The following is a 24982-nucleotide window of genomic DNA, read 5'->3' as shown; positions in this document are numbered from 1 at the left end:
TCCCACCCTCCCAACCCTTCCCAGTTCCTAAGTCTGAAGAGGAGGAAATTAATAAAAACATAAATGGCTGTTTTAAAATATACGAAGTAAAAACTGAATTTGCTATTAACCATTTGCAGAAGAGGCAAAGTAGCAGTTACACAAATTACACAAAATCTATGGTAATCCTTACATTAGTATAAAGTGATTTCACTGAAGGAATTATTTCAATATTTCACATTACAGTTAAGATAGAAGGTCTGGCAAACGCTGAGCCCTCAGTAATAGCTGCTATCCTAGATTACACACGACAGTTTTAAGAAAGGACCCTTAAATGATCTACATCCGTAACATTATTTGCCTTAAAAATAAAAAGAATCACTTGCAATACCTCACAGAGTCTTCACGTTAAAGCACAACCACCTGTAAGAGTCCTTGTCAAATAACCTGCAAATGATGGAGCCTCTGCTGCGAGTGCTCAACCTCCCCCCTGTGTCACCTGGCACCAGTCGCTTTCAGCTGAGAACAAGAATTCAAGTAAGACTGAGCTGCGCTGGCTCCGGCTCATGTGCTCGAGGTCCACACGTGCATTTGTTTGGCTATTTGGTGCACGTAGCTGATGTCAGGCCTTTGATCTGGGTCGGGGTAGATGCACATGCTGACCAGCTCCCGCAGCTGCAAGACAGCACAACAGGCACACGTGAGTGAATCCTCTGCTGCCTTCCTGGAAAAGGCTGTGGGAACGTCTGCCCGAGCTCCCGTGCCAGGAGAGGGGAACCTCTTCTGTGCACATGCTGCTGGGCAGAACCAGGTACGTGTCTGTCTCATGGCTGTGTGTCCCACCTCCAAAAGAGCCAGGAAGAATCTTTTCCACCAAATCTTCACTAAAGATTTCAATCTTCCCCAACCCCAGAATATTTTACATCCCAAAGCAGGACCCAGCCTGTGCACCCAGGGCTGGGAGAGCATGGGACAGCGGGAGGCACGGTGGCACAAGCAAAACAAAGAGAAAGGAAGGAAGGAAACCCGAGATCACTTCCAAGATGTGACTGAGGTGGGAGGTGAGGAAAGACCTGCCAGTGAAAGGAAACTGAGGAAAGGGGGAGCCTGAGCAGAGCTCTCAGGAACTGCAGTTGTGCTGCCTTTCCTGCACTACACCCAGCACCCAGCACTAAACCTGCTCCAGGCCTTCCAGCATAAAGAGTCTGAGCAGCACTTGTGGATCCTAAGCTACTGGACACAGCTTTGAGAACCTGGTGCTTCCTAAAAAACCTTTATTAGGAAGAGAAACTGGTCATTGATTATGTCTAATAAATAAAATGCAGAAGGGCTGGAGTCTCCCCACCTCCCAGCCCTCTTTATTGTGCACATGAAAGATTGTAGCTTTTAATTATACAGACACTGAAAGCTGCTGGTACCCCTGAGGCACCAGGAAAAACAGCCTTGAGCCTCTGATCTTTTCACATCCTCCCAGTAGCCACAGTGCCAATTATTTTACTGGTAATTAAAAGCGTGGCCATAGAGCTATCAAGCACACGGCTTCAGCTGCATTAACGAACGTACCCAAGGTTTCCAGCTCTGCATGGAGCCAGGCCCAGTCCTTATCCTTACTCCCAACCCAGACCTGCTGCCTGGCCCTGCCGCATTCTCTGGTGATTTTGACCTGCTCAGAGCCGGAACATTGCAGCCTTCACAACCCTGAGACCCCAAAGACTGAGCACAAAACTCCCTCAAACTGAAAATGCTTCTAGAGCTCTGCCCAGGGCCTGTGCCATCGGGACCATTTGTCCAAACAGTAGCTGTGCCCCCCTGTGCATGCAGCACTGAAACACAGCCCGGGCAGTTCTGTCCTCACAGGCATTCACCAGCACCTACAGGAACCATGGGCCCAGCCTGGTTCAGCACCGCCAGCCAGCATCTCCAGTTACCAGCAAATCTGTTCCCAATATAGAAAACCAATCCTGGCTGGATCCCAGCTCCTCCTCCTGCTTCCAGCAGCATGAAGTTGCTCACAGGGGGATCTGGACTGGTAAGGCACAAAAAGCCACAGAGGAGAGGAACATCCCTAAAAGGAAACTAAAGCTTAAAAAACACTGCCTTATTCCTCTTTCTTGTTCCAAGGAAGTACACACTGGATGCTGTTGGTGCTGGAGCCCTGTTCTAATTCCCTGTTTGTGCTGTTCCAGTGAGCACCAGCAGCAGCTGAGGAGCTGCAGCCACATGCACAGCCTCCCCAGCATCCTGTTAATAGTGCATGAACCATCTGCAGTTCTCTGGGACCCGGCGCCTTTGAGCTCTAAACCATCCTTCTCACCCCGACCGTATCACTGCACTACACACACTCTTTAGCACTGCCAGAGGGAAGCAAACAGACAGTAATTGTAAAGACAGGAAACACATCTGTCAACTTACACTAATTTCTGCTGCCAACAGGCATATCCTGAAATGCAAGCTGCAGCAGCACAGCAAAGGGATGCATGGAGCCGGGTGCTGCTGCGGAGCTTGGGGCAAAAAAATTTTAAAATTCACTTCTACAGACTAGTTCTCAAATCATTGTTTTGCGCGAGTTACTTGGCGAGGAAAAATAAAGCAAAAAGTGAAGTGTGGTGCAGGGTCCCTCCCAGGGCGGAGGCCAGAGCGGCTGTGCTCGGTACTTCCCGGCTTCCTGCCTCCTCCTCAGGATGCTGAGGTAGAGTGAAACAAAAGAAAACCCCCATAGGATATAGTGAACATTCAGAATGCCATTAGCCATTTCCTTTCAAATAGAAGGCAACTGCAAGAAATGAGGAGGTTAAGGAAAACCAGCTGCTTTGTCTAGGTGAGGCAGAAAAAAGTCAAGCTCATCTCAAGAGGCCCTGAGGAAACCCAGCACACGTGTCTGCAGCTGGGCCAGCAGGACACTGGGTTTATGCACTGGTTCAGGTGCTGCTGCCCATCCCTCATGTCCAGACACACAAACCTGGACAGCTGCTGTAGAGGTGCTTATTGCATTCAACTAAATGGCTTTTCTTTTTTTCTTAAAACGAATCCTTCCCCACTTTGTCACACTCTGAAGACTTCATAAACAAACATATCAGTGCTCTTTTATGAAATGTTTTATGGGAAAGGAAACAAGGAGAGGGCTTTCCCACAGCTCACTGCTGGTTTCTGCCTGCATCATAGAGTCAGTTTCACAATACTCCCCACATTAAGAAATTTTTTTTTGTCCTGATTTAGGTTGTCAGTATTCAGACACCACAAAAGTAATTTGCTCAGCCAAGTATCCAGGACCCCCTGGCTGTCCCCTGTTCTTCCCTAGATGTGGGGGATTCTCCTCCTGGGTTCCCTTTCCCTGTGCCTGGAGAAACTTCACTGCACCTCCCCATTCCTCTGCAACCACACTCCCAATTTACCTTTTCAGAATAATGTTCAGCTGGAAGAGGTGGGTAGTCACATTGCTCTATTTTTTGGCAAAGAGAAAACAGGTTCATTTTATCTCCATAGAAGGGACTTTGCAGAGCTGCCATCTGGAGAGAAAAAAACAGAAAGTGTTTCAGAAACACAAAGGATTTGAGAGCCCTTGGTGCTGCCAGTTTGCCAGAGCCAATTCTGTTCTCTGCCAGTGAGTGGAGCAAAGGATGTGCAGCTCCCCAGCCCAGGCTGCTCCAAGACTCCAACAACTCTGCAGCCCCTGTAGGGCTGGTGCCAGGCTCTGCCAGGGTTCCCAAGAAAAAAAAAAACCAAAAATAGGATGCTCAGACCATCAGCCCATCAGCAAGAACTCAACTGGCTCTAAGACAACTCTGAAACCCTCTCAGATACAATCATCTCTCTCTATCTTTGAACACTTAGCTGCCCCAGCACTGGGCAAGAGTGTTTGGAAGATTTTTTGAAGGCAAAAGGTGAAGTGTCACTGTTACTTCATTACTGTCATGACAGTAGTAGGCAATTCAGTAGGAGAAAAATTACACAGTCCAATTAGAGACTCTACTTCCCAAGTAGGACTGATAGCAAACTGCTCTCAATCAGCTAAAACAAACTGGAGAACCCAGCACAGACTGTTCCAGGGAGAGCACTAATGGGGGCATTAGGGAAAACACAGAAAGCAAGGGTTAAACAGGGTCTCCAAGATCTCAATACACACATCAATAATGCCAGGGAGGTTGAGAGGAGTTTTCCAATTCCCATTAACTTTTCATTCCACGTTTAGTTAAGTGCTCATGTGCAAAAGGGAAGGAATGAAAAGGACACGGTGCGGGGTTCGGGATGGTAAATGCAGGGAATTGAAGTGGAAAGAGAGAGCACCCAGTTGTGACTACAGCAGTCAGGGCTGCAGGGCCATGACCACAGGCACTCCAAGTATCTCACTAACTACAGTTTGTGATGCCACACTGGGGTTTGCTCGTGACATTTTGATTAGAGCAATTACCCCAGGCCAGGCAGATCTCCATGGCAAACGCCCACCACGCAGCAGGACTGGTTCAAACATCCAGAGATGGGAATCCCTGTTAGTGCTTAAATTGATCATCTTGCCAGAACTGCTGAAGTCATTGCTTGTAGCTACATTCTGGGAATTAACAACTTATTTTTATCCCCTCCAAGTTATCTTGCTGACAGATATCTACAGGAAGTGAGGGATGAAGACAGTTACCACTATATTGATAAGATTTAATAAAAATCACTATTATTATCAATGTCAAAGTTAAGTGGTGCTATGTGGCATCATGTCCCAAAGCCCTCAATGTTCCCTAAGAGGATTCCAGTGGACACACATGTCTCTGAAGGCAATTTGTACATTAAATCTTTCTGCAGCTTATCTACACAATCTATCTGGAGAAATATCAGAAGTGACTCATACCCAAACAAGCATCCCTTCCTTACTTCTAAGCCAAATGGAAAAACAGTCTCCTTTCAAGACATTAAAGCAGATAAAACAGTTCCTTCAAAGACATGCAGATCTGATGCTTAATTTTCAAAATTCTAGAAAGTTAAAGAAGACAAGTAGTTGTTTAACTTCTAAACATAAAATTGGTACCTGTCCAGTCCTCCCTGGAATCTGCAATATCTCACAGCTCCTGTTCCCTAAGTTAAGGTTTACCTACCTAGGAAGGAAATTTAAAAACGCTTCACATGCCAAATTTTTCAGATGTTACCGTAGTACTGCTCCTCCTACCAGAGAATTATGTTTAGTGTGCAATTAATTCAGCTTCTTGAAATACAAGGAGTACCAAGACTCCTGTGCCATAAGGGGACCATATTGCCTGCAACAAAAACATATCTTAGCACAACGCTAAATATTTCTCTCTGCATAAATCTGGAATCCCATCTCCGGGAGCTCAGCCTGGAGTGACTCAGAGCACCCTGGCCCTGCAGCAGCAGCCGGGCACTGGAGTCCAACTGGGCCCACTCCCACTGCTCCCTGGCCAGCCCAACACCCCAGGGCAGGGCCACAGGCCCAGCTCTGAGCCTTACAGATGTGATGGGAAAATTTACTTTTGTCCTGTCACGTCCTACAGTGTTTGTTTAATCAACCAGCTGACGTACATGCTCAGCTATAGTAGTTTTCACATCTGATGTGCTCATAAAATGAATTACATTTCTGTTTATTCTCTAATTTCATGGGATTACCAGAAGTTGTGTTGAGAAGCAAAATGTCATCAGTTCTCATAATTTGTTAACCAAAGAGGATCTGGGCAATATTCTTGACTATATATCCCAGGGATTTTTAATTCTCTGGGTGGGGATAAAAGCTTTCTAAATGCTGGCATGCACTGTCACTTGAATTGGACGAAGCATCCATCTAAAGAAGATTTAGATTAAATTATAAAGAAGTACAACACTGTCTGATACCCTTTGATCCCTGCTAAAAATGAAATCACAAAACCAAAAGCACAGTTACAAAATCATAACACTTATTTTCAAAATACATGTAATAGCTTTTAAGAACAAGTTGCACACTGGGCAGTTCATCCAAATGTACCTGCTCTGAGTCTGTGCCTCAAGCTGTAAGATAATGTACAATTAGAAAAACTTCCAGCCATAATACACTAGTTAGAGACACTGATTTCACATTATATAAAACCTCTGTTTTTCCTTACTGGACACTCCCAAGATTAAAATATTGCAATTGGTCAGAATTCCATCTAAGAAACCATTACCTTGCATTCAAATGAATTTGCTATTTTCAAAACAAATGCAGTCAGGAAAAACTCTGACTGTGCTGCCCTAACAGAGCTCTGCTCCCAGCAGGAAGGGGGGATGCAGTGAGCTGGCTTTTCATGGCTTCATCCTCCACATCTCCTGTGACCCAAATTCACTTTGGGTGGCACAGCCCCTTCACACATGCTCAGAAAGTGCAAAATGAACACCAAATGCTTCTTCCAAGGATTCTCAACAAGTTGACTACAGGCAGTCTGACGTACTCAATCCCTGTCCCAGACTGTGTGGTTCTGGAAAGCCCAGGGGAAAAAAGCGAGAAGATACTTGCCTCATACAATAAACAGCCCAAAGACCAGATATCAGACTTAAAGTTATAGCCGTTCTCATGTATCCGCTCCGGGGACATGTAGTAGGGAGTTCCCACTGCAAAACAAACAAACCAGCGGTTACTGCCTTACAAGTGACTGTGCAACCTGTGTCACAGAGAGAGAGGCTTCATTCAAGGGTCAGGTGTAGCACAAAGAGCTGATTAGAACCAAATATATTATCATAAAGAGAGCAGAGAATGGTGAACATGGCTGAAAATATTTTCTCTATTTCTGACATTTGGGAGAAGTTTCGTTTCCCTTCCAGGCCCCCAAGAACGTTCATTGTGTCTTGGATGGACAGAGCCACAGGAAGGGATCAGGCCCTTGGTTCACCAGACTGCACTGGGTGCCGTGACTGTGACACCAGAGCAGGACTTGGGGGCCAGCACCTGGCAGGGCACAGAGTGCCACAGGTGACCCAGGCCCCAGGGGAACCTCTGACAGGTCACCAGGCACTGCAGGGGACACTAAGCCCAGCATGAGCCAGGAATGCAAAACCTGTCTGAAGAAAACCAAGATAATAATTCCAAGCTTTAAAACACTGCTCCAGCTTGCAGTTATGTCAGAAGCTGGGGGATTTCTGTGTACTTCCACAAGTCTGTATTTTATCAAAAGAAATTTACTCAGTATTTTGGACAGAAGTTACAGGAAATTATTAATAAATTCCTTACCTCAAAAAGGTTCTTTTTAAAATCCTAAATAAGTTTCAGTTGTGGTACTGAAAATACAAGACATCCTGGCAGCCTCAACTACATCAAATAATCCTCAGATACATCATTTATTAAAACATCCAAGGACTGTATATGCTCTTTTCTCCTGCTTCCCCTTGCTTGTCCGTCCCCTGTCAATTTTTTTTTCCTTTTGGCATTCCAGTGTATCCTTCTCCTAATTAAAGACCTTTTCTCACAAGATGGCAAATGCTTAATTTGCCTGTAATATTCAGTTTACAATTTCTCTGTTTGAAATGCTGCCTGAAGACAGCTGCAGGACTAACAAGCGGAAGGATGGTGCTAGAGGTGGAAGAACAGCCACCACCGTCCCCAGCATTCCTATGGAGGGATCTGCACACTGTGGGAAACAAATGAGTTCTGGGGCACAAAGACCAACCTTGAGAGGCAAAACCAGGCCCTGGCACCTGCCCATGCAACCCAGCACAGAAAGGTAATTTATTTGGACCCTCAAGATGTTCTGCAATCAGCTGCCCTGTGTGATGAACTCCGCTCATGCTTCCAGGTCTTTCACTTTAGAAATTACATCCCTTTCAATGTGAAGAGTATCCTAATGAGAAGTTATATTTTTGCAAATTCTATAAAAACTATAACACAGGAAAAGAATCACAGGGAGATTACTTTGCTTCCACGCTCAGGAGGTGCAGGTCAGACTGGCACAGCCCCAGACCTGGCTGGGTTTAATTGCCTGTGAACGGCCCCTGTGTAGGGAGGAGACCAGAGCCCTGGCAGTAGCTAAGGATTTTTACTGGACTACACCGAGTAACTTCCTGGGACACCAGGGGCAGACAGGACTCATTCAGAGGCTTTCCATGGCTCTGTCCCATGTGCATGCAACATCCACACGACGGACAGTACAGCTCTCCAAGTAATTCCCACACATCTGCCAGGTTTCTGTACAAGAACTGACTTGGCTGGGATAGCACTGATTCATTTCCCTGCTTAAAAATATGCAGCTGCAGAAGAAATGGTGATTCATTCCAGGAAGTTGTGGAAGACACTTCTGGAAGTCCCCACTGAGCAGCAGTGTAAGACACTTCCCCACCTGCAATTCCTCCTCGCTGCTGCTCTGCCAGCTGTGCCAGGAGCTCTGGGAGCTGCGGAGCACAGGGCTGGCAGGAGGAGCAGAGCAGCAGCCCCTTCTGCCCGCTGCAGTGCCCGGCTGGGCGGTGCCAGGGGCCGCTCGGGCACTCCGCCATTCCAGGTCACAGAACAGCGTGCGGCCCCAGAGCCAGGCCCCGCTGCCAGGGCAGCAGCTCTGCTGGGCCCACTGTCGGTTCAGATCACGCCTCCCCGGCCGTGCCAGCGGTGACAGGGCCGTGACAGGGCCGTGGCGGGGCCGTGGCGGGGAGGTGACAGGGCTGTGGCACGGCTCAGTGCGTCACCGGCCCCGCTGCGGGGGCACGGCGCTGCTCCAGCCCATTAATGGCTCCGGGAGCTCCACGCCTGAGCTCATTTCGTGGAGCCCACCTTGCACATTTACCTATCATTACTGTAGTCTTGTCAGCAAATGTACAAACAAGCAGGGCTCTGCGTTTCAAAACTGATGCATTAATTTTTAAATAACTGTCATGATAAAAGACTGACAAGGCCAATTCTCTTTATGGCCTGTCCAACATTACATGGGAATCTCCTGTAATGAGCATCTTCTAGAAAGCTGCACAAGGTTTCCAGTGCAATCAGTCAGGGCTCGCCCTTGCATCCCATTAGTCAATTTGACAAGAACAGTCTAATCGGAGACTATTAATCAGAAACTTTCTTCAGCATTTGCCCTGCTGAAAATACAAAATATTGCTCAGATTCAACATTACTCAGCAGGTGGCAGAGTAATGCATTTGAAGTTATAAAGGTCGCAAAACCACCGGAAAGATTATGGTAAAGGAAGAAGCTTCCTGCTCTGTTTCTGGAAGTTGGAGCCCTCCAACTTGAACATCAGCCACTTCAGAGATGCCAGAGCATTCCTGCTCTCCCAGCACAGCCCATGGGCAACTACAACAGCCCTAGGACAGCTGCAACATCCAAGGTAGGGAAATGCTAATTATTCCCAGCTAAGATTAGGAGCGGAGTCTCTCCTTTCACAAGGGAAACACAAAAGCAAAGGTGGCAAAGTTATTCCAAAAATGAAATTCAAATTCTGTTCCTCTCACATCTGCAAACATGGCTCAGCCATGAGTGGTGCTTCCTCAGAAATTCATCCCTAGCTGCAGATGAAATCTACTTACTCTTAGAGAAAAACAAGAAATATTTTGTGCCTAATATTGCAGCTGTTGTTACAAGAACTGTTGTCCTAAGCTCTTCATTTTGTTTTGTTTTTTTTCATTTCATTCATATCATTGAATCACACAACCCTACCAAGCTCCTTATAGTTCTGTGGTTGGGTTGGGTTTTTTGGTTGGCTGGCTGGGTTTTTCACATATAAATGGTACAATCTACCTGCAGCAATTCTGCAGCTCTCTTTTGTTCCACAAATACTGAACTATAGGCAAACCACGAACTCCAAACACACTTGGCTGGTGACGTTTTCAGTGGATTTCTTGTGTCCATTTTTTTCTTACCAAGTCCTGATTACCGGCCCCTCCAAGCCCTGGGATTTTGTTTCACATGGCAAACTGGCTTGGCAAGCAAAAGAAAGAAAAGAAGGCAGACAAATGGTCCATTTATTGAAGAGCTCTTCAGTTCCTCCCTGCTCACCCTGACATCCAAGCAGGAACCAGAAGGAACGTGTAACAGCCCATGTACTCCAATCCAGGGCTATTGGCATGTTCTAAACTGGGAAGATTTGACTTATGTGAATCTCCCAGAAGGAAAATCTGCTCCAAGTATATTCTTGTCCAAGAATAAATAATAAATCATCTGCTCCAAAACAAGACTATTCTGTGTAAAATTGGTTTCTTTTGGGGTTTGGTTGGATGTTTTTCTTATTCCTCGTTTCTTCAAAATGTAAAGCCAGTCAGAAGTTCCGGATAATGCCAAGTTTATTTGGCAAAAATGGACATTGTACCAGTTCTCAAAAAAGTTCTCCATTGTATTATTAATGGAAATTCTCTGTATTTATTATAGCTCCTATTAAAACACGATCTACCAGCTTAATGTAAAGTTTGCCAAGTCTAAAATTAGGGAAGGAAGGTGAACCACCATGTTGTAACAAGTAGTAAAATTCACCTCAGCTACAGCCAGTACCTTTAAAACACGAATTTGCTGGCAAGGCTTATACAGGAAGAGCTCTTCCCTACGGAAAAGCATCTCCTGTCTTCTCTCCAGGGAGATGTGGCAGTGGCAGTTGAGGTGTCACCCTGCGAACTCCCACAGCCCCAGCTGGTTCCTGCTGCCTGTCCCCGCACTGTGAGAGGCCGGAGGTGTCCATGCTGCCCCTGTGGCAGGTGTGCCCGTGGAGGTTTTCCAGGGGCCAGGGCTCTCCCTGCCCCACGGTCTCCCACTGCCCCGGCGCCGCTCCCGGCTCCCGCCGGCGCTCGGAGCACGGCGCTCGCCGGCATCTCACGAGCTGTGTACAGGCAAATCTTTCATTTTTCTTTCATTACCTCGGCATGTACTGTCACTTAATTTTTATGTATGCAATCCTTCCTGACAAATATGATCTGCTGCCTGGTAATTCATCTGACGTTCATTCTGTTCCTTGCTCTAATTACGGCTCCGTTCCCGCCACGGCGGCGGGCGCTGCCGAGCCCCTGCTACACCTGTCAGCCGGGTCGGGGCTGCCTGATGCCCTTTCATGCCAGTCTGCTGCTAGCAAATACAAGCAAAGGGAGAAATGAGATGAATATATTTGCATAAGCCCCACGTTCAATTCATGGGTCAGCAGCCAGAGAAATGATGGCTCAGGGCGGTTGCCAGGGCAACGCAGCACCGGGAAGTGCCCGGGCTGCGCGTCGCGCCCGGCCCGCGCGGGTGCCCTGCTCTGGTGTGGGGTGTCCGTCCCTCACAGCTCCTTCAGCAAATGTCTTAATTAAACCAAACCCAAGACCAGTCCATTTCCTGCTGCTACAAAACCTCTATCTCTGGCAAATTATCAAAAAAATAGAAAGAAGCTTCCTGTGTATTTTCTGATTGTTAAAATATTCTTTTTCACTTGGATCCAAGAACCGCTGGAAATGGTGACGTGTCCATCCCTCCCACAACACCCCCAGTCTCACTCACTGCTGCTCCCTCTGTCCTGCACCTCTCACCTGTTTGCAGGACGCTGGTGATGTGAGGAGGGGCAGGGTTTGTGCACCAGGGGCTGAGCTCTTCCTACTCCAGCTTTCTCAATTAAGAGAGAGCAGCCCTGGTAAAGGTCACAAGCTTGGCTTACATGTGCAGCCAGTTTCCAAGCCCCAATTTTTTCTTATTAATATAATAAGTGCAGCAGTCAAACTGGATAAGATCATATAATTAGACATGATCATATTTTGGCCTGTTCAGATGATGTGATTGTAACTTCCTGTGAAGAGGATTTATTTTCATCTATTAAGTACGGTGGGGATATATCCTAGGACAGCTTTTGATACAAAGGAAAATCTTAAATCTCCTATTTTATGAAAGCAAACTATAGAAACGCCTCCTATTTTTTAAGCACACATAAAACAAGGCAGGTATTTTCCTTCCTTGTGCACTGAGAAGCCCAGTGCTGCTGACCAATATTAGCAATGAAATTTGTTCACATGCAAGAAGCAAGACACACTCAGCGGAGGAAATTGCACAAACAAAAACGTGAAATAAATATTGTGTGTTCCAAAGTCAACTGAGAGACATTAGTTTAAAAGAGCTTAAATATTGCACCAAAAGCCAAAGTTCCTTCACTGCTGTAATACAGAAGCACCTTTGGGACTCAAAAAATTCAGATCCCTTAATAAAAATTGAAAATCAGCCACCTCTCAAGAGGTTACATACACAATTATGAAATACTTTATACTGTAAGAATTGAAGAATGAACTGCATAACTATGCAATTTTTTTTAGCACTAGAATTAATGTTAAAACTAAAAATGAGGAAGACAACCTTGAGATATCTGGAAGGTATGAAGAAAAGCTGGATGTTTAAAGCATAGGCCAGATTTCAAGTGAAGTCTCTTTTTGGGACAGATGAGCCATGAGGGCTTACCCACCTCAGGCAGTCCCAGCCCCTGTCAGGGCAGAGCCCTGACCAGCAAAGGTAAAAGGTGCTGGGAGGAGAACACTGAATTCCAGCAAGCACCGTGCAGCCAAAGTGCTGTTTAGCATGGAAAAGCTGCATTTGCCACATGTGCTCTAAAACACACACCAGGCCAGGCCTTCCAGAAAAAAATAACTGGTTTTAAACAGAAGACACCTATTAATGCCTCCAAAGAGCATTTAAAATGCAGTCCCCATGCCCAGACTCCCACTCGTGTCACCACGGGGGGATGGACACCCTGCATTTGAACATCAGAGCTGACAGCGCACGCCAGGCCCTGCTTAACGAGTACCAGCTTACCTAAGGAATGTGCTGCAGTGGTTTTAGAACTAAAAAACCGGCCTAATCCAAGATCTCCCAGCTTCACCACCCCTGTGGCTGTTATAAACACGTTGGCTGGTTTTATGTCTGCAAGAAGAAAAAGGTAAAAGGTCAAAGCCACAAAAGGTTATTTGGTTCTAATGCTGCAATAGAAGCATTGCCTGGAGCGCTCACGGTACAAAGGGGCTGGAGCAGAACCTGCTTCTTTAGAGCTTTGATAGGCTCAGCCTTCCAAGGCTTCGAGCTCTGCACAGACACAAAAATCAGAGTGTACTTCCCAGCACACAAGAAATACCAATGAGGGAAAATGTAGGAAACAGCTCAACAGAACAGAGGCAACCTCTTTAACTGCTGGAAATCAAAGACACGAGCCCAGTTCTCTTTGCGAATGATCACTTTGCACAGGAAACTGCACTGCCCACCACCATCCCCTCATGAAAAGGGTAATTACTGTTCCACATATACATAAATTCTGGGCTCTACACAGCCCAGCTGGTTCATGGAGGGTAGATATCACTACAACCCCAGCTTCCCAAGCAGCCATGTCAGAACTGAGTGAGAGGCTCTTTCCTCATGTTAGAGCAGACTCAATGTGAGAGGCTCCCAATTTCAGCCATTACAGACCTAATTCAGGTACAAGTGATACGCTGCATCAGGGGATGTGTAACGGAGCAAAAATGATATCACACTGCTGAAAAAGATAGTGAAGAATTCCTCCTTCAAAGGAGCAAGGAAATAACAAGCAGCCAAGATGGGTGCTGGTACCTTTCGGGAAATTTGCATTTCCTGAGTGCAGTCCTTTCCAAAGCACCTCACTGACACTGAAAGCAACAGTGTAATTTTTGGATAGAGCTCAAAGTTATAAGATGTTCTGAGAAAAGAGATTCCAAAATAATTAATGAAAATAGAGAACAGGTTATGAGAGTGTGGGACATATTTGTATTAATATTTCAGAAAAGCCCACAAGACAGGAAAACTCTTCTCAAACCTCTAAGGTCACAGCTAATATAATGAAGACTATTTTTTAGAGTTCACTGTATTCAGGAGTCTCAGCATTTTATTTCTGACACTTTTCTAATGGCAAGTTTGACACTTCTACTTAATATCAGTGTCTGGAATACAAAGCAGCTCATCTTCCTAATACCAGCCTCACTTCGGCCTGAATGCTTTAACGATGAGGCAGAGACAGAAGGAGAAATCCATCTCGCAGGCTCCAGCCTCTCTAAACATGCATTGGCTGAACATCAGCATAATTGTTTTTGAATGTAGGCGCTTACTAATTGGAACATTATATTATTATTCAGTGAAAAGAGACTGAATTAATGTTACCTCTGTGCATCACCCTGCGGGAGTGCATGTGTTCCACTGCACTGCATAACTGCACAAAATATTTCCACACCGTCCTTTCCGGGATTAACCGTTTCTGCTTTTTAAAATACTGTGGGAGGAAATAAATAAAAGATCAGTGAAAAAGCAACATATTTGACTCGTTCCTGGAACTGTGTTAGTCAGCTGCAGGTTGCTCATGTCTTCCAGATCTGCAGCTGCATGACTTTTCTTCTGATTAGCTTTTAACTCCTCCTCTCTGCGTGGAAACTTCGATGCAGTTCGCTAATTAACAACTATTATGAAAAATATGCTTAAATAGGTTTGACATTTTTGAATGGACACAATTATGATTAGCATTAATCTCCTTAATTACCTTGCAAAACATATTTAATGCCTCAAAACAACAAATGTCTCAAATATTTTGCCTTAAGAAACGAAAGGCCATTAAGCACCCCCATTGTAAACATTCGCTATTGCATTGTCTACTAACAAGAATAAGGAAATCTGCTTTCCTTTTTTAAAAGATGGCCAGAGCATCAATAAAGTATCCATGTTCCTTCTGTGATCAGGTAGAATAATATATTCTATTTCATGCATAATAGGAATACTAAATGACCGCACTCTCCAGTGAGACAGAGGCTCTCCTGATCAGCTGGGTGTGCTCAGGCAGCGCCGAGTGCAGCCGGGTCCCGTTCCAGGGACCTCTGGTGCCTCAAAGCTCTCAGAATAATGGGCAGCACAAAGCAGCACCACCGAGCGCAGCGTGGCCCTGGCTCCCTGCAATACTGGAGTCTTCTTCAAGCCACTACAGGAATAAAGAGCCAGCTGCACACTTCAGTGAAGGCCAAACATTACAGACCTTCAGCTGCTCTCCTTCCTTTGCAGGGGGCACACCAGCCGCGTCTGGCACCGCACCCAGGCATCCCAAAACTGCAGCGTTCAGATTGTTGGTCCCTGGCTTCTCACCCAGCCAGCTCTACAGCCAGAGCATTAACAAAATACCCTTCAACACTTCCAGAGGTTTCCTATTGCTCCTCAAGCCCTGCCACACAGGGTGGCACTAGGAACATCACACACCCTCCTGCCTCACCACAGCTGCACTTCCTCTGCATCGCACCCATGAGAATTCCCACCTGCAGCAGGAATCAAGGGAGGGAATGGCTCGCTGCCCCTTTCTGCATCTTGTGCTTTCCCCCTCAGCACTGACATCTGATGTCCGTTGTCACATTCCCTATTTTATGTGAAATGCTGTCACCAGTTCATGTTTGACTCAAGCAATGGCAAATTTTCTTTTGCAGATCAGCTGTGAAGGGGCACGACTGTGCAATTCCCCAGGCAGCAAATCTGACAGATTGCAACAGTCTCAACCCAAAATTGGAGAGGGAGCACAGAGGAATTACAGAGGGTGAGGGAGAAAGTGTTATATACACAATAAAATTATTTAATTCTCATTAAAATATTTAAGAGTGGATATGCAAGACCACAAGTGATAATTTTCTAAATGTCATGTCCAATAAGGTTCGCCTGACATTTACAAGGAAGTCCCAACTCTCCAGTGGGTTTTCCTGCAGCTCTACATCCCTCATAAATAATGCAGGCACCAGGGCATGACAGAGACAGGCCCTGGGTTTATCACCCTCACACCTTGCCAGCGTTGTCACTGCTGCTCCACCAAAAATCCACACAGGAGCTTCAGCTCCTGAGGAGGGGAGAGTTTGACACGGAGGAGCTGGTGGGGAAACTCCCCTGCTGCAGTGCAGCTTCATTTAGGAGGCAGCTTTTGTTCCCCCTTGGGTTCAGGGCTTGGTTTTGGTTTTTTTACCTCTGTTAGAAATTTTAAAAATTGAATTCCTAGATTTGCAGCAGTTGAAAAACTTCCTTTATATGACCTTGAAAAAAAGAAATGCATCTTCTTCATGTCTGAAATACAGAAGGAACACAAAGCTGTGGACACTGGAAGCCAGCACAATCCAGAACTGGCCAAGGCACCAATCCAAGACTCCACCAGTTATGTTTTGGAAAATGTAACTCTTATTATAATGACACCGAAAGTTATTTTTAAAATTTAAATAGTCAACCCTGATAAGCAAATGAACATATTTGTCAGTATTTTTAAACTAAAAACTACAGATGACTGAAAAATACAAATATTTCATATCATGAAATCTTACAATTCTGTATGTAAAACTTTTGTAAGCCAAGATTGCAAAGTCAAGCAGCACCCTTTCAAAGCCCAGGAAGGCCTCACACAGCCCTAACTTCTGCTCTCACAATCCTTGGGCTTTTTCCATCTTCAACCACAACCACAACAGGTCCGAGATGAGCTGCAAGTTTCCCAGGAAATGGTGGGAAAAGGGCAGAACCCAGCAGAAGCCCCAGGGAAAGAGGGAGGCCAAAGGCAGAGCTCCCCAAGGCTGAGGCAGATCCCCCTTCCCCCGTGGGTGAGGCTGGACTGGAGCTCCAGGGCTCTCCCCAGGATGACTCTGCCAGCTGCTGCTCCCAGCACTCGCCCAGGGGCTCTCCTGTCAGACCTAGCAGATTTTCCTGGATCCTGGAAATTTAGCCATTGACTATGGACTGAATGGGTAACTTGTTTGACAGCCTTTGGCCTAGTGCCTCATGGCTCTGCTGGCAAAGAAAACAAATCTGTTAATAAGATATTTTAACTGTGACAACAAGGAGGAGGAGAACTTTCCAAACATTCATTTACGATAATTACAGAATAATGATGGCAAAAACCAGGTAAAACATGGAGAGAAGGTTGAGAGTGCTAACAAACATGATATAACACATCTGTTCTCACAAGGGATGTATGTCTAAAGATTAACATGTCAAAGAAAATACAAAAGCAGGTGGTAACAGCTTAACTAAAGCTGGTTTGCAGCAATACAAGTATTCCTAAGAGCAACATAAAAGAAGTACAAGTACTTGAAACATTTTCTCAAACCCAAATCCCCATTGCAAAGGAAGTCAATAGACTTCCTTGAATGTCTTCAGAGTGGCAGACAGGTGATGTGAAGAGTGAACCCAACAGTAATTAAATGTCCCCATCAATCATGAACTGAGTAAACCAACCTTGCAATAACACACATGTCCCACCAGATCACAGGCACTTCCCTCTGCAGCAGTGACCAGAAACTCAGGGCATGCCTGGAGGTATTTAAAATGCCACCAGCCACTTGGGTTCAGGTCTGGAAGCAACCATGGGTATGCAAAACTGCAAGAGGAGTAAAAAGGTGCTTCTAGCCCAGCTGTGCTCACCCCCTGCCTCAGGTCTGCCTAATCCTGGAAGTCTGCAGCGCCTCCAGGACGGACACGTCCTTACCTTAATCATCTGAGAGAGATCCCCAGCATCAGCCAGCTCTAGGACAATGTTGAGTTCATTGTCTTCAATGAAAGAATCCAAATACTTAATTATGTTGGGGTGGTTCAGTTGCTGCAGAGGGAGGGAATGCAAGAGGAGCAGTTACAATGTGGTCAGGACAACTCCCAGACACAGCACCCGCACCTCCTGTGAGCCACGAGCAAAACCTCCACAGTGGGGGCACCCACAGCCTGGGCCAGACTGCTCCAGACAAAATCCTGGGAGAAACAGCATTTCCCACAGGCACAGCATCCTGGAGACATCCTCAGCAAAGAGCAATTCCACCCTAACAGGGTGAAAATCTCTTCTATTGCAAACTTGCAAAACATTTAAAAGCAATGTCCTGAAGGATGCCTTGTTAAGCAATAACCTATTTCCCCCCCCCATTAAATGGAAACAAACCCCCAGATGCTGGTTACAGTACTCAAGGTCTCTTTGTCCCTTAAAAGAACAACAAATCTAAATCAAAACTTTGAAGGAGGACAAAACCACACAAATTGTACATGTCAGTATATTATCTGATTATTTATGCTGGCTTTTTCACTAATTCCTTTCTTTCATTTCGGTATAGCTCATTCTTACATTCACAACTGATACTTGAACTTTTTTTTTCCTAGAACCCAAAAATATCACAGATCCTCTTTCTGAATGTAAACCTCAGCATTATTTTCCTCCTTAATATTGAGCAACTGGCTCGTGTTTATCCTTCCCTACAGCCTACAGACTCAGGCTACAACTGCATGAATTTGAGCAGAAATCCCTAAAATCACAGACATAGAGGCAATTATTTAATACTTTTAGAATGAAATTTGACTAGCTAAACTAAATTTTTAGCCTTTTGCAGTCTGTTACATTTACTAAAAATAGGTATGTAAAGCGCAACACATCTATGTTTTCAACCAATTATTTAAAATAAGCTACTACGGCTTCAAAATCACTACTTATTTTAATCACCTAAACACACTCTGGTTTCAGAGCCTTTATCTAAATTATCATTTTTCATATGAGAATTTATACACACACATACATGATATGCACAGCCAAAACTGCTTTCTCCTTTACTGTGTAAGCTTTACTTGCCAACCTGAAAACAATTTTTTCCACAAAACAAAACAAACAAACAAAAAACAAAACCTCAAGAAAAGAAAAATTTTTTAAAAAGAAGAAAAAGTTATGAGAAAAATTCTTACCTTCAAGAGGTCAATTTCTTTAATGCAATCTTGCCTTGCCTTGGCATCCATCATTTCAAAAATCTTCAAACATAAAAGCATAGAAGATAAAAATGAAGCAACAAAAAAAAGTTGGTGTTTCCTTCCCCAGTTTGTACATCCTCTACTGCAATGGGCATTCACACAATCAAAGAAAGAACAATGTTTTCTTTATTTTGAAACCACCACAGGGATAACATTGGGGTAAAACTAATTTTAAAACCCATAGGCAATATCCTAACCAGCACAAAAAAAGCAAGATACATGTTTGTGAATTTGCTGCTGTGATTTTCATTGGTTTAATTATTAATTATTTCATAAAGTAAATAAAAGACAAAATGTTTACTTTTCTCTTTTAAACACTACAGCTTCCACTGATTTCTCTGTAATAATTAATAATAACTTTCAGCACTAATATTCATTCTGCAACGATCACTAAATCAATGGAAATGGGAGTTTGGAGGATTTGTTGAAGAAATAAAGGCAAATTTCTTCAAACAAAATGCTGTTCTGAATACTGCCCAATACTTTCAGCCAAGTTTAAAAAAATCTGCACTTCTGACATCCAAGTTTTCGCAAATTCTTCTCCAACTCCACCAGCAAGCCCCAGCCTTTTTCCCTTCCACGTTCCCATGGTTCAGCTGTGTTGGGATGACAGCTCCTCACGGCACCCGCACAGCCACAGGCCCTTGCTGTCTCACACGTTTAAGAACAATTTGGTGAACCCTCTTCATAAAGTAAAAGGTGAAATTTGAAATAAATATGAAATGGCAGCAGTGCTGTGCAATCCTGACGTGGACACGGGGGGTGATGAGGGAGCAGACCCTGCAGGGCAGAGCTGGCAGCCCCCAGGTCACCAGGCAGGCCTTGGATCACTCCCATCCCACCCCAAAGCAGGGACCGCACCAAACGCTCACCTGCACCTTCTTCAGCGCCACAGGTTTCCTGTCCAGCAGACAAGTGGCTTTGTAAACCTCGCTGAACTGGCCTCGCCCGATCTTCTTCTCGATCTGAAAATCTGCCAAGGTGCAGCGATACGGGTACGACGTGAAATGTCTCTGTCAAAGGAAAGGCAGTCAGGGACCCCAGAGAGCCACTCGGCCCCTCCTGCTCCCCCTGCTCGTGGGCCAGGGCTCAGCCTCGGCCCCTGGGAGTGGAGAACATCCCACCGCAAACACACCCATCCCCGGCACGTGGAGCAGCAACACAGGCTGGAGGAAGCCAAACGACTTCTTTACAAAGGGAATTAAAGTCTTGCCTTCCGTGTAAGTAACTAATTAATCCCCAACTGCTCCGGCTCGTTCCACAGCCTCTCGTCAGCTCTGCCTGCCTGTGTCACCGGGGAGATGCGGATGCTGCAGCAGAGCAGTCCCAGGTAAACAGCCAGGCAGGCAGGGAGGCACAGCCTAACGAGGAGCACGGACCCCACGGACCGCCAGGGCTCCCGGGAGCCCCGCTCAGCTCCTCTGGCATTAGCACGGCTGCCAAACAATGCTTAAAAAAGAAATTATGAAAATTAATTACTCAAAGTTAGCACACGTGCCAAGTAGAACATTTTCGAGTTTCAGCATCTTGAGCCATTTCAGAGTTTGCATCAAAACCCACAAAAAGAGAAGTTCCCAGCACAGGCTGGGGGTGGGGAAGGGTTTCCCAGGGATGAGCCAGGCCTGCAGCCGAACCACGCCCAGCACAAACGTCCCGGGAGGGCTGCATGGGTTAAGGAATGACTATTGCTACCACTGCCCTTTCCTAATGCAGCAGGAGGGGGCTGGAATCGAGGTTTGAAATGCAGGAAAAGCTTTCAGCCCAGCGTTAGGATCTGCAGCTATTTCTGAAGGCAAGTCCCACAGAAAGAGGAAGGTCATTTCTCCAAGGGCTTCCTTCAAGCAGTTCAGGGCATGGCTCCCTTTAAGAACCCTCCAGTCTCCCCTGCACCCTGGAACAAGTCACCTGCTATTAACTGCAATCAAAGTTTGGGTCAGCTCTCATTGCTTGTGCTGTGCTTGGAATTATGCTGGATTCACAGAGAGAACAAAAGCCAGCCCAAAATTCAAGTCTAAGGATTGATGTCTCCAAGACAGGCAGGGTACACTATCCAATAAACTGGGAGCATCCTCTCAGTGATGAGGGAACAGGTACCCTACAGTTATCAGGTAAAGGGCAGAAGGCCACAACTGCTTTGCTTTATTGTTTACATATGTTCTGCTCTAAGTTACTGAATTATCACCAGAGTAAGGCAACACAGGATGAAACAGACAGACAAAAATTCCAAGTAATCAGCCCCTGCTGCCTTCTCAGCTCAAAGTGGTTGCAAGCCCCCTTTGCAGGGGTCTGATAAACAGAACCACTCCTCAATACCCATCACAGAGGATGGGAGGGCTCAGCTCATCCCAGGCAGTGTAACAAACATCAGTCCCCTGCACTGTCTGCCTGACAAATCCAGCAGAGCCTGCACACAGGGATCTGGCCCGTTTGCCTGGTTCCCACCAGGAACATCTCTGCTTCCCAGCTGTTTTACACACCAGCTGCTGAGTTCCTTGACCTGTACACACAAACCACTTTCCCCAGACAAAACAAAGGTGTCAGCACATAAACCCACAAAGTACTTTTTCCTAATTTAAAAATAGAAAGGAATCACAGCATTTCCTTCACTGTGTCCGTGTGCCTCCTGAGCTGTTCTTGAGCAGGAATAAAGTCTGAGCAAAAGCTTTTCTAACTTGCAGTCACCATTCACAATAGAAGAAGCACTTCTAACAACATTTTATGAGGCAACTACTACAAAACTTTATTTTTCAGAAAGAAATCCACACTGAAATCATTAAAGTGTGTGTTTACACCAAGAGTGCTCACGTGTAAATTAGTATTTCAAGCATGTGCCCAGAAATACCTACCAACTTCTGAACTTGGAAGTATAAATAAATGTTAGGCAAGTGTGAGGGGAATGTGCCCCAGCCCCTTGGCCACGGAGAGCCCCAGAGCCTGCTGGTGCTGGGGGTGATGCTGCCCATGCCTGGACACCTCCACTGATGTGTTCTGGCACCTCCAGGACTGCAGCTGCACATTTACATATGCAATGACCTAGATTTGCATGGGCTATCACAACCTATCAGAGCTAATTAAAGTAACGGAGCTTTCAGAGAGCGCAGGAGATGTTTGATTACGGAACAAACCAGGAATCATCCTCAGGTGAGCCCAAAGTGTACCAGAAAGCTCCCTCTGATCACAGGCCACCTTCCCTTCTGCCTTGCTGTAGCTGAAGGTGAGCAGGAAACTGCTGAGCAGCACTGCAAGGACAGACAGACACCCAGGAACCAGCTGCCTCCTCAGAGCCACAGCCCTGTTCTGGCCTAACACACACTGCACTTATTCAGGACTTTTCACATGGGGCTCTCCATTGTTTCCAAGTCCTTCCACAATTAACCACCACAATTTTTCAGAAAGCTGGCAAAGAACCAATCCCTATTCATTCAAACAACCTCTGATCTTCATTCCTGCAAACCTCAGAGTTTTCATGTACAGATATCAGTTGTGTGTAGTAAGATACCACCATCATCTTCTAACTTGTCCATTAAAAATACATTTTCTCATTTTTAGGACAGATTTAGGCTCAGGTTTCCATAAATGCAGTAAAATCAAGCTCCTGCCTCTACAGATCAGGTGTCAAGGTCAACAATGGAGCTTGAATTTAAAAAAAAACAAAAACAAACAAACAAAAAAAACCACCAAAAAACTAAATGAGAAGAAGAAAAGGGGAGAAAAAAAACAACCAAGCAAAAGGAACCCCAGCTCTGGACACTAGGAAAACTGGGCTATTTGCACATTTCTGTTCCCAGGGCAGCTGTAGGAAGGGCACAGTCTGGGAAGAACTTGTTTTCACACAAAGGCTGTTCTCTTCATGCACACAAGGAAGTCTCATTCTTCTCCTACTCCATGGGAAAAAAGGCGCTGAAGAATTCCTCACACAAATAAAAAAACCATTCATTTTGAAGAAGAAATGCAGAGATCATTCCAAGAACAAGCTCTTCTGGACATCTCCTCTGGCATACATGCGCTCTGTGAGATGGAACCACTGGTGCCAGAGCACAAATTCCAAAGCTGACAAAAGCAGGCAAGGGCAGCCCTTGTCAGATCTTCAGGAGGAATTTTGCCAGGACTTTTGGCCTCCGATTTTGAGGTGCTACAAGATTGTCTGCAGAACAGAATTTGTAAGGCTTCTAAGGACAGGCAGGTAGGATGCCTACACACCCTGAACACATTTGTTGTATTTTTCTTCATAAATAGTTGGCCAGAATTTGTGTTTTGGGATGGGGAAGAATAAGAAAAAACTCTTCTGTAGAAAGACCTTCAATCTCCAGAACAATTAGTGTTTGGCCAATACATTTACCTCTTTGCAATTACTTAAGATCCAGGGAAAACCTGAACAGCCCCAAGAGAACTGTGGGAGCAGCTCTGCCTGCAGCTTCTAAGCCCTTATTTTGGGCCAAGGAGCACCCTGAGAGTGAAACCAAAACATCTCAAATACAGCCCCACTGCAGAGCCAGGCCTGTCCCCTGCTCCCCCAGAGGCACAAGGAACCCAAGGGATGAGAAAGGGGATTGTTCACTTCCAGTTGCACAATACAGAAACCCAGAGTGCTAATGTTAATTAATAATCAAGTCAGTTGTTTTACTGCTGATTGGCATGTGGAAAACAGGCACTAGTCAGCCCTGCACAAAGGGCTGCAGGCATTTAGAGTATTTGTAAGCAACCTAAAAACTGCTAGGATTAGTTAACCAACAGTTAAAAAGTCAGACAGTCCAATCTTCAGATGCCAATAAAAGCATCTTTCCTGTAGAGCCATGAAATGAAATATTCTTTAGAAGAGTAAAAACATACTCGCCCAATTAATTTTCTGAAATCTCATTAAAAAATTTAGCCCGACTAAGTCATACACTTCTGACCTGAATTTTAATTATCTTTACGCGGGATATAAGGTTTTTTCTGATATTTGCAATGCATCATTAATTTTAAAGGAACGGTTTCCTTGCTTCTAAAGTGCATACTTCATCTGAGTGACATTTACTGTAACTAATTTCACCTTTAAAAGACATCTGCAGTGCTACTGGGGGAGCTCCAGCCCCTCCTGTAGAACGTGCACGCATTATAAGCAATGATTTACTATCAACATCAGTGTTTCAAACCCTTCTAGTATGTCCAAAATGATACACCTGCCTCCATTCAATAACGCCTACCTGAAAAGAATTTTGCATACTTTGAGGCTGAAATTCCAGTGTGAATTTATGAGAACACATTAGAACAGATTGATTAAAGAAGGAACTTCTAAGCTTGCAAGAGATGAGGAAACTTTTAAAATATGGATTATCCTTCAAACAGGTAGCCAAGTAATTATTGAAGAATACATCAGGTTTTTCAATTTGAGCTTCAAAATGAGACTACAGAGTCATAAAATATCCTTCACCTGACCTGTTACCTGGAATTTAAAGTTTGCTGAAGAACTTGGCTTAAGTTTCAAAGTTTCAGCATCCCTGGGATCTATCTGATATCCAGATATTTTGTGTCTGTCTAGATAATTGTACTACTACACCACAAGGGAAGAGAAAAATACCAGCTTGGAAATAGTAGGACAAGGTGACATTCACAAAGAAATTAAAATTACCATAGAAATAATCTCTTAACAGCTCTGCTGCTAAAATGTGAGTATATAAAAGAGCTATTTAAAAGTGAGTTACTGTGTTTATTTAGTATGAAAACTATGGGAAAAATTACAACTCTATATTTTTATATCACTGATTTACTCCTAAATAATTTTTATTACTTACTGCTACTTAGTGTTTACACACTAAGTAATCTGGAGACTTACATAATTAACACCTTCATTCTGGAACATTACTAGAAAACGTTCTTCCTCTAGCTAATGAACTTCCTCGGGGTATTTCTGGGCAGGTATGAGAGCCAAAAGCCAAAACTGTCATTTTATTGGACATTTTAAAAAAAATGTTTGTATTACAGATAACTTCTAAGCATCCAGCATTACTCAAAAGTTTCATCTTATTAGCTAAACTACAGCAGTTAAAGACAGAAATGAAAAGCCTGACTCATATTCTGTACTGATGAGTTATAAAGCAGAAACAACACCTCTGTCAGAACTGGCAAAAAAAGAAGCTTTAGGAAGCAGCACAATTATAGGAGAAGCTTCTGGGAGAGGAGCACGCTGCTGCTCTGGTCTTTTGGGGGCTGGCACAGTAGTTTGTAACGAAGGGGCTGCAAGGAAGAGAAGGCTGTTCCATACAAAGCTCCCTCCTAATCCAAGGCTCTAAGAACTCAGGTTCTGTTTTTTTTCTGTTTAAGTTTTTATCTCTGCCATTAATGACATTTCTCATAAGACCAGCTTGGTCAATT

General features: G+C 44.8%; 1 protein-coding gene across 2 annotated transcripts in view; it reads right to left on the bottom strand.

Annotated features, from left to right (window-relative positions):
- The window catches only part of NEK6 (NIMA related kinase 6), a 43259-nt gene continuing 18277 nt past the window's right edge, over window positions 1–24982 (bottom strand). For both annotated transcript variants that reach the window (XM_084219570.1, XM_084219571.1), the window contains exons 3-10: window positions 19501–19641; window positions 18566–18628; window positions 17337–17447; window positions 14012–14120; window positions 12662–12769; window positions 6446–6540; window positions 3372–3485; window positions 1–654 (exon numbers count right to left, since the gene is read on the bottom strand). In XM_084219570.1, the coding sequence (XP_084075696.1) occupies window positions 544–654; window positions 3372–3485; window positions 6446–6540; window positions 12662–12769; window positions 14012–14120; window positions 17337–17447; window positions 18566–18628; window positions 19501–19641 (852 nt within the window). In that variant the 3' untranslated portion in view covers window positions 1–543. The remainder of the gene's footprint in view (window positions 655–3371; window positions 3486–6445; window positions 6541–12661; window positions 12770–14011; window positions 14121–17336; window positions 17448–18565; window positions 18629–19500; window positions 19642–24982) is intronic.

The sequence above is a fragment of the Fringilla coelebs genome (genome assembly GCF_963513975.1).
Source record: "Fringilla coelebs genome assembly, chromosome: 21".
NCBI classification, from domain to species: Eukaryota; Metazoa; Chordata; class Aves; order Passeriformes; family Fringillidae; genus Fringilla; species Fringilla coelebs.
The sequence above is the reverse complement of the archived record's forward strand: the minus strand, read 5'-3'. Positions and strand labels throughout refer to the sequence as shown.